The following is a 15985-nucleotide window of genomic DNA, read 5'->3' as shown; positions in this document are numbered from 1 at the left end:
AGTGATCCCTCCTGGCCACATCCCCTCCAGCATCTGTTGTTATTCATTTTCCTGATCCTGGCCATTCTAACTGGAGTGAGGTGGAATCTTAAGAGTTGTTTTGATTTGCATTTCTTTTATGACCAGAGATATTGAGCATTTCTTCATGTGTCTATAGGCCATTTTTGTTTCTTCTTCAGAGAAGACTCTCTTTAAGTCTTTGGCCCATTTTTAATGGGATGGTTGTTACTTTGGAGGTTAGTTTTGGAGTGATTCAATTTTTTGAGTTGTTGATCTATTTTAGATATGAGGCCTTTGTCCGTTGTTTGGTTGGTGAAGATCTTCTCCCACTCTGTAGGCTTCCTGATTAGTTTACTAGCTATGTCCTTTGCCCTACAAAAGCTCTCAGGAACGAGACAAGGATGCCCACTCTCTCCACTCCTCTTTAACATAGTACTAGAATTCCTAGCCAGTGCAATAAGGCAAGAAGCAAGCATAAAGGGGATCCAAGTAGGGAAAGAGGAAATAAAACTATCCCTCTGTGCAGATGACATGATTCTGTATTTAAAGAATCCTATAGACTACTCCCAAGCTCCTTGAGCTGATTCAAAACTTTGGAAGAGTAGCAGGCTATAAAATGAACCCTCAAAAATCAACTGCCTTCCTTTAAGCCAACAGTGAGAGGAACGAGGCAATAATCAGGAAAGAAACTCCTTTCACAATAGCCTCAAAGAAAATAAAGTACCTAGGAATTAGCTTAACTAAGAATGTAAAGGACCTTTTTGACGAAAACTTTAAAACCCTAAAAAAGGAAATTAAAGCAGAACTAAGGAAATGGAAAATCCTCCCATGCTCCTGGATTGGAAGAATCAACATTGTGAAAATGACAGTCTTGCCAAGGGCTATCTACAAATTCAACGCAATACCCATCAATATCCCAATGGCATTCTTTAAAGAAATAGAAGAGGCAATCCAAAATTTCATATGGAATAATAAAACACCCCGTATAGCAAAAACACTTCTTAGCAGAAAGAACAGCGCTGGAGGAATTTCAATTCCAAACTTTAGACTCTATTACAGAGCTATAATTATCAAAACAGCTTGGTACTGGCACAGGAACAGGCCTGAAGACCAATGGAATAGAACTGAGGACCCAGATATTAAACCACAGACCTATGGCCACCTAATCTTTGACAAGGGAGCCAAAAAAATAGAATGGAAGAAAGACAGCCTCTTCAACAAGTTGTGCTGTCAGAACTGGTTAAGCACCTGCAGAAAACTAAAGTTGGATCCTTCTTTGTCACCTTGCAGTAGAATTAACTCCAAATGGATCAAAGACCTGGAGGTAAAAGCTGACACACTGAAAACTTTACAGGAAGGAATAGGAGATATACTAGGCTTCCTTGGCATAGGTCGAAATTTTCTTAATAAGGACCAAGAATCACAACAAATCAGAGAAAGGCTGGATAAGTGGGACTGCATTAAACTGAGTACATTTCTTTTTGGATAATGTCACCCTTTCCTTGGCTCTCTCTGTTTTTCTCTCCATTCCCAAACACATTTTTTCTCCTTAATCGAGAGTCCTTTCACCCAAAAGAGAGAAATCAGGCATGACTAAAAACCACAACAATTAAAAGCACATTCAATATTTAGATGTAGTATAAAACTATTGAAAACAGTAACTACACTCAGTGAGATTAGAAAGGAAAGGATATGTCAAGATGCTGAAAGCTCACAACTGTAATTCTAGCTATTTAGGAGGCTGAGATCTAAGGACTGAAGTTCAAGGCCAATCTGGGCAGGAAATTCCTGAGTGAAAAAGCTCAGGGACTGTACCTAAGCCCTGAGTTTAACTCCTGTGACTAGATGGGGAGGTGGAAAGGAAAGGAAAGGATATGTTGAAAATTTAAAAATATTATGAGATCTAAAGGTACTGATAATGAAGTAGTAATAAAGGAAGATGGAGGAAAGAGAAGGATTGAAGCAGCAAATTAGGAGAAGAAAAGAAAATAGAATGGAGATATCGGCAAAACTAAAATATTAAGAGAAAACAGGGAAAAATGAGTACAGCAGAAGGCAAAATGATCAAAAGAGAAAAATAGGCAAAACAACAAAGAGCAAGCTACAACAATCCAACGACAAATACTACTAGAAAAATAAAATCAAATATATGCCAGTCAATACTTCATTGCTGACGGAAAGAGGGTAGATTTCTACCCCAGGGTTTCTCTTTCTGGTTCCTGTTTGGGAAGGCAGCTTTGTTTGCTTATCCTCTGAATCTGTAAGATGTTAGGGTGGTGGCATCTGTAAGGGCCTATGCCCTGATTTGGGATGCTAAGGGCTCTGTAACTTCCATCCTGCCTGGGTTGGATTGAGGACACTGCTTATTGTAAGCAAGCTATTGATCAGGAAACATAGTAGCTGTCTTCAGCATAGTTGCTGGTGAGCTCAGAATACTACCAGGGTGGATGTCTCTGTTGGGTTATCTTGGGAAATCAGTTCCTGAATAGTGGGTGCTGTCCATCAGTCTCCTTGGCTATCAGTCAAGACTGTGGAGTTTACACTGGCTGGGCAAAGCTCTAATTGATTTAGTGGATCTAATCCATTACTCTAGTTGCTTTCAGTTGCCTTAGCCTCACTTTCTGCCTTAGGTAGTAGTTCTTGGTTGCCATTCAGGATCTGTCTTATATATACCCCAGGCTCTGTGGTGGTGTTTTGATTTTTTTTTTAAATCTTTGGATTTTTCAGTGGCTTGTCTTTATTAGGTTGGACTTGTTTGTACCCCTGTTGGTGGGGATTGTCCATTTCCTCTATGGTTTTGCTCAGCACTCAAAGTTCACTTGGAATATTTTCCTTTTAAATGTGAAGTTCAGTATTTCTGGGTTTCATCCCCATTCCATGTTCTTTTGCCTTTCCTAGCCATGGTCAACGCTCTGAGCCATAAGCCTGCTTCAGGTATTTGGAGATTTGGGAACATAGTCCTGATCTCTAATCAGTATTTTCTGTTACAGAATTTTAACTTGATACGTAAAAATAATTTGAAATTGCAACCTCTTTAGCAATGTTAATGATTCTCTAAAATATTTTTGAAGGTGACACCCATGTTGGTGGCAGCAGTAGAGAAGGCTCATTTAAAGACACGATAACGTTAAAGTGGTGCACACCAAGGACCAATAACATTGGTGGGTATTTGAAGATAATTGCAGCAGAAAAGAGATGAAAACAGAATGTTCTTAATAAAGACAACCAGTTAACCTTTTTTATTTTTTGAGGATGGGGAGGGGCTTGTCATAGGGCTTGAACTTAGGGCCTGGGCACTGTCCCTGAGCTTTTTGCTCAAGGCTACTGCTCTACCACTTGGGCCATAGCTCTCTTATTTCTCAGTTGACTTTTTTGTTTGTTTTGTTAGTTGTGGGGCTTGAATTCTGGGCCTGGACGCTGTCCCTGAGTTCTTACAACTCAAGGCTAGCGCTCTATCACCGTGCCATTTTCAGTTAACCTTTTTAAGACAGAAATCTGTTTTCCATTTTGTGGGAGTCAATAACCAAATTTTATTTTTATTTTTGATCGTGAGACTATTTGTAGTCTTTCAAATCCCTATTTTCTTCTCTTTCAGAATTACACTATTGTACTGGAGCTTATCGAATTTCACCTGTAGATGTAAATAGTAGACCTTCTTCCTGCCTTACTAATTTTCTTCTCAATGGTAACTTTCAGCATTTAATGGTTTTAACAGATTCTTATACGTGAGATCACTAGTGAGAATATGAACTTTGGAAAATTACTTGTATCAATATAGTTTAACAGACTAGATTATGTAGTTTTTAATAGTACATAATTAAAGATATCCTTTTAACAGTTTTGCTGAAGTTGAAAGATTAAGATGACAATGTTGGATTCCATCTCCTAAATTTAAAATTTCAAAGCTTTCTGCTAATTCTTAAGAAGATCTGTATTTTGGACCGTTAGTCTAAAAATTTAAAAAAAAGTTTTATCATAAGGTTAATTTTATTGTTAGGCTTATTGTTGATTTGACTATCAAATTAAATTAAAATTCAGAATTTAAGAATGTTTGGACCTATGAAATAGAAAGTAACAGTGCTGATGAGGAGGCATTGTAGAGATGAATCAAGTCCATGTCTTTTCAAATGTTTTATAGCACTAATAACCTCAGTTCTATCTAAGAGTTGCCTTATTCTTCTCCATAAGTGTCCTGGAACAAAACTTGATGTGAATTTGAAATCAAATATCATGTACAACCAGACATACCAGTGAACAGTATACTTGTCTTTGAAAAGTCTCCAGTTACTACTTGAATATCTTGAGAGTAATCTGGAATTAGAAGAAGCTTTTTAAGAATTGAAATATAGAGCCGGGTAATCCTAGCTACTCAGGAGGCTGAGATCTGAGGATCATGGTTCAAAGCAAGCCTGGGAATGAAAGTTCATGAAACTTTTATCTCTAACCATCAGAAACTAGAAGCTGAAGAACTCAGGGACAGCACCTAGGCCCATCTATTGAAGTATAAATATATCAAATTAGCAACGTTTTTGGAATGTTGGCATTAGTAAATAAAATAAATAAATCTTAGTAAGTCAGAGCCTCTCTGTACGTCATGGCTGAAAGAATCTTTTTGGTTTTCACAGGTCGTTCGGTTCTGTTGGAACAGCCGCGAAAGTCTGGCTCTAAAGTCATTAGTCATATGCTTAGTAGCCATGGAGGGGAGATCTTTTTACATGTTCTTAGCAGTTCACGATCTATCCTGGAGGATCCACCTTCAATAAGTGAAGGATGTGGAGGAAGGGTAACAGACTACCGGATTACAGTAAGACTTTAATATCTCTACATGTTATATTTGGAATCTGTCAAATAGCCAATGACTACTGATTTTTTATTATGTGCTAAGATCTGTGGAAGAGACGATTTTGCACAACTTGATTATTTGTTACTATGTGTGATTCTGTTAATGATCAAATAGTTATTAAGTTCATATTATTGCTAAGGTTTGTAAAAGGGAATTTGGAACAACTTGATTACTTGTTATTTTAAGCCATTACAGTTCTTACAGTACTTACTCAGATCGATTTGTTGTGATAGAGATTTTCATGGTAGGTATTCATTGCATACTTAGAAGTAACTGGAATCTACTGAAACATTGGAATTATAGAGATGGAAAATTAATTTGATCCCAAGATTTATGGAAATAAATTTCTAATAATTTAAATTGCAAGCAGAAACATTTGAATTTCTGCTGCTTTAAAGTAACTTTAACTTGTGTATTATTTTTAGAATATACTAAAAGTAGGATATAATACAAGGAAATGATGTATGTTTTTCATAGAAATTCTATTGTTTTCGTTTCAGTTTTGCCTCCCTTTTTATACTTATACTTTATGGATATCTACCTTTAGCAATGGTTATGGAAATTAAAATGTAATTTATATATACATGAATATACTTTATAACCCACAAAGTGTTTTCTGCCATGTATTTTATGTAATTGCTGTCATAATTGTATGTGTGTGTGTATGTGTGTGTGTGTGTGTGTGTGTGTGTGTGTGTGTGTGTGTGTATGTGTATGTGTGTGTTTGTGTGTGTGTAGTAGGCCTTGAACTTAGTGCCTGGGTGCTATACCTGGGCTTTGCACATAACATTCTATAACTTGAGCAACACCTCCACTTCTGGCTTTTTAATGTTTAATTGGAGATAAGAGTCTCTAAGACTTTCTTGTCTGGGCTGGCTTCAAAGTATATTGCTCAGCTCTTACTCTGCTCAGCTAGGATTATAGACATGAGCAACCATCACTTGGCCTGCAATGTATTTTAAGTAACTACTTTTCTTTTTTTAAACAGACTTTTTTTTATATTTTTGGTAGAGGAAGCTTCATTAGTATTTATTTGTGGGACATATCTGAAAAACCAAAAACGAAAAATTGTGAACAATTTGTAATCATTCAAGATAACCACTGTTAACATTTTGCTAATTTATCCCAGGTAGTTTTTAAAGTAAGCGAATTGATCTTTCTGATGCATTAACTAATTTTTTCATATAATAGAAAAGACTTAAATTATCCAGATACAGTAAAATGAATGTTTCTGGGAATTTTAAAGGGAAAATGCACCACCGGTGCGTGTTTGACGCTTTCTTCATTTCTGTTCAATAAAGACAAAGTTCAAAAGGAGAGAACAAAGTAGTGAGGAGAGGGCCACTGCTAGAGAAAGTACTTTGAAATAAATCACAGGACAGAAGACAGGGAAGAGATTATTACATGTAACCCATACTGAAACATCAGACATAGTTTCTAACTTTATCTTGTTTGGTTATCATTAGGATTTTGGTGAATTTATGAGGGAAAACAGATTAACTCCTTTTCTAGACCCCAGATATAAAATCGATGGAAGTCTTGAGATCCCTTTGGAACGAGCAAAAGATCAATTAGAAAAACACACTCGATACTGGCCCATGATTATTTCACAAACCACCATATTCAACATGCAAGCGGTAAGTGTTAAATATAATTTTCTTTTTTTCTATCTCTATTATATCTTCTTTGTAGAAACAAACTATTTGCAACTAATGTCATTTCTCAAATCAAAAAAAAATGTGTGAGTTGGTTACAATGAAAAGATTAGTACTTGAGAACTGAAGTTAATAGTTTCAGATTCCTTTACTGTGGTAATAAAGTCAGACTGTGCCTCCATGCTTCGATAAATTTGATTTCAAGACAGATTTTTCTCTTCTCTTTTAAAAAAAAAAACCAAACCCTAACAGGTAGTTCCATTAGCCAGTGTTATTGTGAAAGAATGTTTGACAGAAGAAGATGTGTTAAACTGTCAAAAAACAATATACAACTTAGTTGATATGGAAAGAAAAAACGATCCTCTACCTATTTCCACAGTTGGTACCAGAGGAAAGGGTCCTAAAAGGTAGTGTTTTTTTCCCTTTATTCTTTACATTCATTTGAATTGTATTTTTTTTAAGATAACTTACTTCACATGTAAGTAATTTAAACATGAGATTAAAAATGTGAAATACGAACTGGTGCTGATGGCTCACACCTATAATCCTAGCTTCTTAGGAGGCTGAGATCTGAGGATTATAGTTAGAAGCCAGCATAGGCAGAAATGTATGAGTCTCTTTATTTCTAATTGACCAGCAAAAAATGTGGAAGTGGAGGTATAGCTCCAGTGCTAGACCACCAGCTTTGAGAGAAAATTCTAAGCAAGAGTTTGAGGCTGCAAGTTCAAGCCCCAGTTCTGGCATGAAAGTAAGTATATATACACATATGCAATATGATGTAGTTAAAATGAGTTCATTCTGACTTAGAATCCATTAATCATGTCCAGTAAGAAAGAAGGAAGAGGGGCTGGGTGTTTGGCCTAGTAGTATAGTGCTTGCCTACCATGCACAAATACCCATGTGCAATTTCTTGGTACCACATACATAGATAAAAGCTTGAAGTGGTGCTGTGGCTCCCAGGACAGTTCTGAGGCCCTGAATTCAAGCCCGAGGACTGGCAAAAAAAGAAAAGAAAAAAAAAAAGGAAGGTATATTTCCTTTTCATGACCATAAATTGATTTAAATTTCTGTATTTATACTTCATTAATTTTATTTCTTGTGTCCATACTAGCCTCTTGTTTTTGTTTGGTATTATAACTCAAGGTTGGCACTCTACCACTTTTAGCTTTTTGCTGCTTAATTGTAAATAGGAGTTTCGGGCTTTTCTTCCTGGCTAGCTGCAAATCATGATTCTCAGATCTCAGCCTACTAAGCAGTTAAGATTAAAGAGGGTATCCACTAGCACCTGGCTGTCTTCATAACTCATAAACACAGAATTTACAGAAAAAGTGTTTTCTTAAGATTTCATAGAAGTGTAACACTACTTTTTTCTTTTTTTTAATGTGAACATGTAGGAAGTGATACTTCAGTATTATGTTTAAATATTATTTAAGGGCATTGTGAGAACATTATTTTAACTCTTCACTGCAGAGATGAACAGTACCGCATCATGTGGAATGAATTGGAAACACTTGTCAGAGCCCATATCAGCAACTCTGAGAAGCATCAGAAGGTCTTGGAATGTCTGATGGCATGCAGGAGCAAACCCCCAGAAGAAGAAGAAAGAAAGAAAAGGGGAAGAAAGAGGGAGGACAAGGAGGATAAGTCAGACAAAGCAACAAAAGATTATGAGCAGGAAAAATCCTGGCAGGATTCAGAGAGGTGACTTGTTGACATTTACAATGTATATGTTTTGTTGTTGTTGTTGTTGTTGTTGTTGTTGTTGTACAAGGCTACTTTTTTCTTTTTATAAATGCTGATAAATATCTTTCCTGCCCATATATTTTAAGGTGGATACATATCTATAACTCATATCCATACCCCTACCAAAAGCTCCACTGGCATATTTTCACAGTAATTCTAGAAATGACACAATTTTGTAAATAGAAAGAACACTACTCTCTTAAACTTGGCAAGTTTAGTTTTTCCTTTGGGCTGCTTAGCATCTGAAATGAAATTGCTTACTATTAAGAACAGGAAAAAAGAACTCCTTCATTTTGCACTGACCTTCAGACTTACCTCTGTATGTTTTGGAAGTGATGGTATTCCCCTGTGAAAGCTTAGAGTTAAGTTTCTAACTTGTGGAAATTAAATATGTTTCCATACTACACAGAAAACAAAATAAGTAACAGTAAACATCTTAGTCTTATTTGTGATTTGGAGTACTTTCTCCACATTTTTAAAATTGTGCAGGATCTTTGAAATGCCATCTCACCTTATAAATTTTAGCTTCATATTTCCTAGTTTTTTCCATTGTATAGCTAATTCCTGAACTAACTCCTGAATTCCATTATTATAAGACAAAGAGAAATTTGAATTTAATTCATTAATTTCTTACACCTGATTTTTTTTGTGAGGGGGATAGGCGGGGTGGGTGATTGGTCATGGGGCTTGAACTCTGGGCCTGGGTGCTGTCCCTGACCTGAGGTCTTCAGCTCAAGGCTAGTGCTCTATAACTTTGAGCCACAGCTCCACTTCTGGTTTTCTGGTAGTTAATTAGAGATAAGAGTCTCACAGACTTTAGTGCCCGGGCTGGCTTTAAATCACTTTTTCAGATCTCAGCCTCCTGAGTAGCTAGGATTACAGGCATAAGCCACCTGTGCTCCGTTTCATACCTGATTTTTGATAGAAGTTGCTGGTTCTTAGTTTTACTTTGTGTGATCGGCTCTGCTTTATAAAAACTAATATTCACAATGTTTAATTATTAGAACCATTTATAGATTTCTGAACGTTTCTTTGCATTTTATTATTTGTATCTCTAAAAGATTGAAAGGAATTTTAGAACGTGGAAAAGAAGAATTGGCTGAAGCTGAAATTATAAAAGATTCTCCTGATTCTCCAGAACCTCCAAACAAAAAGCCTCTTGTTGAAATGGATGAAACTCCACAGGTAGAAAAATCAAAAGGTAAGGTATAATCATGGTTAACTATATTCATAAAGATTTTTCTAATTAAGCTTAGTTGTTTTTTTTTTTTTTTTTGGCCAGTCCTGGGCTTTAGCTCAGGGCATGAGCACTGACCTTGGACTTTCTCAAGGCTAGAGCTCTACCACTTGAGCCTCAGCACCACTTCGGGCTTTTTTCTATGTGTATGGTACCAAGGAATCAAACCCGGGTCTTCGTGCATGCTAGGCAAGCACTCTACCACTAGGCCAAACTCCCAGTCTTTTTTTTTTTTTTTTTGTCAGTCATGGGGCTTGAACTTTGGGGCCTGGGCTCTGTCTCTGAGTTCTCCATCTCAAGGCTACTGCCCTACCCCTGGAGCCATAGCGGCACTTCTGGTTTTCTAGTGGTTAATTGGAGGTAAGAGCCCAAGGGCAGTGCCTAGGCCCTGAATTCAAGACCCAGGACTGGCCAAAAAAAAAAAGTATTTATGGTGGCAAATAATTGCAGACAGCCAAAACACAAAATAAATGATTAAATGACAGTGGTTCATAGGGCAGAATTTATATAGCTCAAGATTTGGTATTCTTACAAATGCCCTTTCTTCTCTTGTAATGTCTGCCTAAAATTCAGGTATTAGTGGAAATCAACTCCTTTCCCAAGGAAAGATCCCTGATGTCCTTTCACAGTTTAGTCAGGTGCTGCTTCTTTATGCTTCAATTGTTTTCCGGGATTGCTAGCTACTCAGGTAGTGTGTAGCAGTTGTACATAGTTTCTGCTGTCAGTATGAAACATTTTAAGGGAAGAGAATGTTTTTCATTTCTGGTTAAATCACTGCTGCCCAACATACAGCCTCTGGTGTGCTTCTGTCAGTTGTATTTGCTAAATGAACGAGTTCATGGATATGTAGTAATAAGGGAGTCCTGGGAAGGCTACAGACTCATACAGTCTTATGATCCCAATTTTGTTTGAAAAAGTTTCCATACACCAGTATACTACCTTGTTTTATCTGCTTTGGAATTTTCATTCCCCTAGGACTTTACAAAGTCAATTTTTTGTGCATTGTTCTTAAGAGTGGATTATTCTAGCCCAGCTTGGTGGTTCATGCCTGAAATCCTTGCTACTCAGAAGGCTGAGATCCGAGGTCCAGGTTCAAAGCCAGCCAGCCCTTGCCACTAAAAAACTAAAAAGGCCTGTGAGACTCTTATCTCCAACTAACTACCAGAAAACCAGAAGTGGCACTGTGGTTCAAAGGGTAGGGCAGTAGCCCTGAGCTAGAGAGCTCAGAGACAACACCCAGGCCCAGAGTTCAAGTCCCATGACCCCTCCCCCTGCCCCCCTCTCCAAAAAGTAGATCATTCTAATTTCATAGATTTGGTTAAAAATCTCTTCAGTTCTCTTTGTGTGACAGTAACAGAGAAACCCAACTATTTTGTTGTTCATTAGCAACTTTGAGGATAGCACTGAGCCTTTCAAACTTAGCAATGAGTAAAAAAGTTTATTATGTTTAAGTAGTTTTTGTTGTTCGGTCCTGCGGCTTGAACTCAGGGCCTGAGCACTGTCCTTGGACTTTCTCAAGGCTAGAGCTCTACCACTTGAGCCACAGCACCATTTCTGGCTTTTTCTCTGTATGTAGTACTGAGGAATTGAACCTGGTTTTTTGTGCTTGCTAAGCAAGCATGCTACTAGTAGGCCAAACTCCCAACTTCTTAAGTAGTTTTTTGGCTTTTTTTGGGGGGGGGGTGTCATGGGGCTTGAATTCTGGGCCTGGGCACTGTCCCTGAGCTCTTCAGCTCAAGGCTGCCGCCCTACTCCTGGAGCCACAGCCCTACTTCCCGTTTTCTAGTGATTAATTGGATATAAGCATCTCACGGACTTGAGTGCCCTTTAGTGCCTGGTCTGGCTTTAGACTGCCATCCTCAGTTCTCAGCCTCCCGAGTAGCTAGGATTATAGATACGAGCCACTGGTGCTCAACTCAAAATTGTGCCTTTTTCAGAGTGCCTTAAATGAAATCAAATAATATGCTGACTTTTGAGGCTGGAGTTTTAAATGGCTTAATGTACTTGAGTTTCTTCCTTTTTTTTTTTTTTTTTTTTTTTGGTCAGTCCTAGGCTTGGGCTCAGGGTCTGAGCACTGTCATTGAATTTTCTGAAGGCTAGAGCTCTACCACTTTAGCCACAGTACTACTTCTGGCTTTTTTTTCTGTGTATGTGGTACCAAGGATTTGCACCCCAGTCCTCGTGCATGCTAGGCAAGCACTCTACCACTAGATCAAACTCTCAGTCCCTATATTGCTACTTTCTTAAAAGAAAACCTGCCAGATTACTTTTCTAATGTGTCTGTACCATTTTAACTCTCCACTGTAAAAGAAATTTTCTGATTGTTCTGTGTTTATATTAGCATTTGATATGTCAAGATTACCTTTATTTGCTATTTTAGCTATTCTAATAGCTGTAACATTCATTGATAATTCATTATTACTTTAATTTACATTTTCTTTGTATTGGTAATGATAAGCCCCTACTCATTTATTAGTCATCTGCTATGTTTAATTCAGTGAATATTCAATGATATAATTTTTAAGTTGGGGTGTTTATGAATTCTTAGATATGTAACAGGTATGCTTTCTGTAAGTGTGTTGCTCCTGTGAATTGTCGATTTTGCAATGTAGAAGTTTCTACTTTTGAGGAAGTCAAATATATCCATTTTCACTTTTGTGATGTTTTGGGGATCATGTGTTAAGAAATGTCATCCAAGATCAGAAAGGTTATTCTTACATTTTCTTTTAGGAACTCTAGAATTTTAGTTTCTATATTTAAGATATGATAATTTTCCTTGCTCTGGTGAAAAGTATGAGTCAGAATCTATTATTTTTTTTTTACATTTAGCATTCTAATTGTTGTAGGAGCATTTGTTAAAAGAGTATCCTTTCTTCACTGAAGAGCCTTTGTAAGTTGTCAGAACCTAGTGGACTATATATGTATGTTACTAGGTTCTCTTTAGTCTCCTGTTGGTCTGTGTATCTGTCCTTTGCACATTAAATCTTGAAGTCAGGTTGTAAAGAGTCTTCTGACATTTGTATCAGATAGCTCAATGAGTTCTTCTTCCCCACCCCTTCCCGCTTTCTCCCCCAACCCCCATTAGGCCTTGAACTCACTGTCCCTTAGCTTTTGCATATACAATATGTACACATTCTAGTCACATATATATAATTTTGTGTTTAGTCATGTGAATCTTTCCAAAAACTCACTGAACAGAGTGAGTACATTGAAAGACCTTAAAACACATGTAAATTTTAGAATATGCAAAAAATGTTCCTGGCTTGGTTATGTAACACGAGCAATAATATTAAAAGTAAGCCTGTTTTATTTATAAGTTTTGTGATCATACGACTTTTCTCTTTGTCCTTTTCTTTGTTACACATCACCAGGGCCTGTGTCCTTATTGTCCTTGTGGAGTAATAGAATCCATACTGCCAATTCCAGAAAACATCAGGAGTTTGCTGGACGTTTAAACTCAGTTAACAACAGAGCCGAATTATATCAACATCTTAAGGAGGAAAATGGGTTTGTGTTATTACGGTTGAAAATTATTTTATTGTCTGTACAGTGCTTGATAATCACTACTTGTTGGCTGAAAGCAAATTTGTTACTACTGTTGAGTGGTAGTATTTTGAATACACGGTATTATAGCCAGGCACTGTGATGGCCCATATGAAATCTGAAGAGCTCAGTTCAAAGCTGCAGTAGGCAGGAAGATTTGTGAAACTCTTTATTTCCATTGATCAGTAGAAGAGCCAGAAGTGAGGTAGGTTCAAATGGTATAACAACAGCCTGAGTAGAAAAGCCACATGAGAGCACAAGGGCCTGCTTTCAAGCCTTACTACCAAAACAGAAAGTAAGAAACAGCAACAACAAAACCACTTGACTCTTGGTGTGTATACAAGGTCTGATTTTACTGATTTATAGTGTGCTCATACCAGTAATGCTTTTAATGGTTAGTAGGCATTTTAGAAAATCTCAGAGAGCACAGAGTCTGTGTAAGATAACACAGAGGAGCCTGGCACTGTGGTTCATGCCTATAATCCCAGCTGTGTAGTAGGCTGAGATATGTGGATCAAAGTTCACAGCCAGCATGTGTAGGAAAGTCTATGAAACTCTTAAACCACCAGCAAATCAGAAGTAGATCAAAGTGGTAGAGTGCTAACTTTGAGCAAAAGAGCTCAGGGGATAATACCCAGGCCGAGTTCAAGCCCCATGACTGACCAAAAACAAAACAAAACAAAAACCAGATAACAAAGAGAAATATTTGTATGATAAGTAATATAATATTAAAGCATTATTTATAATAGAATAATGAATCCTACATTTAGTGATTTTGAGCAATTTAGAAAGATTTTTTGGCAGTCCTGGGCTTGAGCTCAGGGCCTGAGGACTGTCCTTGGGCTTTCTCAAGACTAGAGCTCTACCACTTGAGCCACAGCACCACTTCTGGCTTTTTCTATGGATTCAGTACCAAGGAATCAAACCTGGCTCTTCATGAATGCTAGGCATGCATTCTACCTCTAGGCCAAACTCCTGGCCTCTGATTTTGAGCAATTTAGAAGAAATTTTTGTAAAGTGTATTGGTAAAGGAATTCCTTTAATAGAAAAGGAAGAAAACTCTTATTAAATAGCAGAGATGCTTTCCTTAGTTTTGTTAAGAGAAAGAGTGGTATCATACACACACACACACACACACACACACACACACTCTCACTGATGGCTTTTGAAATGTAATTTTGGGACAGCCCTTAATCTCTCCAGGGTCCATTTTCACTTATCTTCAACATGAGAAAACTTCTGTTAATTAGAGGGCCCCTGCCTAATGTGCTTGTGTTTTGTTCTTTGAATATATTAGGTTTTCATTTCCATATAAGAAGTAGATGAAATATGGTTATAGTTAATGTTTTTTTTAATTTAGTTGTTATATATTTTTTTATTGTCGGGGTAATGTATGGAGGGGTTACAGTTACATTCCCCAGGTAGTAGGTACATTACTTCTCACACATTGATACCCCTTCTCATGTTTTTTGTCTCTATTACCCTTCTCCCACCCCCTCCCAATCGTCTTGTTTTCCTCCCTTCCCTTTCCTATTTCAAATAAACTTATATACAGTATACCAAGTAACAAAGTCAGATATAGTCACAATATGAGATTAACATCTCATCGAAGGCCTTATCAAAGGCAAAAAAAGAGAAGAGAAATAACATAGTACATTAAAAACAACAATCACACAAGATAAAGCTCTTGTTTCCATATCCTACAGTTCCTTTCATTTGGTCTCATCCTATGTGACCTTAGTACCTAGGTTTTGAGCTATTGTAATCCTCTACCAGGAGAGTCCTAGATGTGTATTAATTATTGCAAATGAGGAAAACCACTGAGTCCATGTTCCTTTGGGTCTGGCTTACTTCACTTAATATGATTTTTTTCTGGATATAGTTAATGTTTTACCAACCTATTTTTTTTTCAGAATGGAGACAACAGAAAATGGAAAAGCTAGTCGGCAGTGAAGAATGATACAAGGAACTGAATTTATGAGTATAATTACAAAAATATTTTGGGCAGAGTTTGATACAAGTACTTTTACAGCAAGGTTGTATAGCTTATGTTAGCTAGACTGGTTTTTACATTTTTGAAATATTTCAATGAACTATCTTTTTTGTACTAGCTATAAAATTGGCAAAATCAAAAATATACATTTGAGATCTGTCCTCTCTAATCAAATAGGTTTATTTTATACTAAAATGTATTCCCTCTAGAAATGTTTTTGTAAAGATTCTTAGGCTTCTCTTTGCCAAATAAAACTGTTAAAAACCTAAAGTGCAAAATATTATAGTGTCACTTTGGAAAAGATGCTATTTTATTCATTTAATAACTAATGATAAAATTTGGAAAATTTAAGGTTTAGATGAGATTTGCACTATGTGATATAAAATTTATGTTAGTCTATGTCTTATAAATCGTAATGCTTTTCCAAGAAAGAATATTGTCTTTATTTTTGCCTTTGTGTGTGTGTTTAAAACTACACTTTAAACCAGAATTTCCAGGTAGCTGGTGTACATTTATGATTTCTAATGTTAGATGTTACTTTTAGTAAAAAATGTACTTTCTATTTTCATATTGAAAGAAAAGCATAAATGAGATTACAAACTTAGAAGAAAGAAAACTTACTACTTTCATCCCTGGATAGTTTAATTTCTTCATACTTAAAAAAAGTCCTGGTTTATGTTTATGGTTGTTTATTGGAATTACTCTCATACTGTTCAACTTGAAGCTTATACTATGATGTGAGAAACATGTTAAATACTATTTCTAGGTTTCTCTCTGTCTCTGTCTCTGTCTCTCTCTGTCTCTCCCTCCCTCCCTCCTCCCCCCCCTTCTCTTTGATTGTTTATTAGCGAAGGGAAAAGTCCTTTGTTTCATTTATTTGTCCTGGAATCTTAAGTCCACATTTAGTTATTATAAGTATCAAAGTTATCCCTGAAGAAAAAGATTCTGCTTTCAGTTCTATTACAGAGATT

General features: G+C 36.7%; 1 protein-coding gene across 3 annotated transcripts in view; it reads left to right on the top strand.

Annotated features, from left to right (window-relative positions):
- Positions 1–15361, top strand: part of Ints13 (integrator complex subunit 13) — a 41604-nt gene extending 26243 nt beyond the window's left edge. For 2 of the 3 annotated variants that reach the window (XM_090318890.1, XM_090318880.1), the window contains 9 exons: positions 3072–3161; positions 3596–3685; positions 4626–4804; positions 6310–6480; positions 6751–6905; positions 7969–8199; positions 9303–9442; positions 12850–12985; positions 14935–15357. In XM_090318890.1, coding sequence (XP_090175016.1) covers positions 3072–3161; positions 3596–3685; positions 4626–4804; positions 6310–6480; positions 6751–6905; positions 7969–8199; positions 9303–9442; positions 12850–12985; positions 14935–14974 — 1232 coding nt within the window. In that variant the 3' untranslated portion in view covers positions 14975–15357. Of the gene's footprint in view, positions 1–3071; positions 3162–3595; positions 3686–4625; positions 4805–6309; positions 6481–6750; positions 6906–7968; positions 8200–9302; positions 9443–12849; positions 12986–14934 lie in introns of all 3 variants that reach the window. The other variant, XM_090318872.1, reaches the window with a different exon arrangement.
- Positions 15362–15985: the final 624 nt, after the last annotated feature.

Source organism: Megascapheus bottae, chromosome 2 (assembly GCF_031878675.1).
Source record: "Megascapheus bottae isolate mThoBot1 chromosome 2, mThoBot2.hap1, whole genome shotgun sequence".
In the NCBI taxonomy this organism is placed as follows: domain Eukaryota; kingdom Metazoa; phylum Chordata; class Mammalia; order Rodentia; family Geomyidae; genus Megascapheus; species Megascapheus bottae.
The sequence above is the reverse complement of the archived record's forward strand: the minus strand, read 5'-3'. Positions and strand labels throughout refer to the sequence as shown.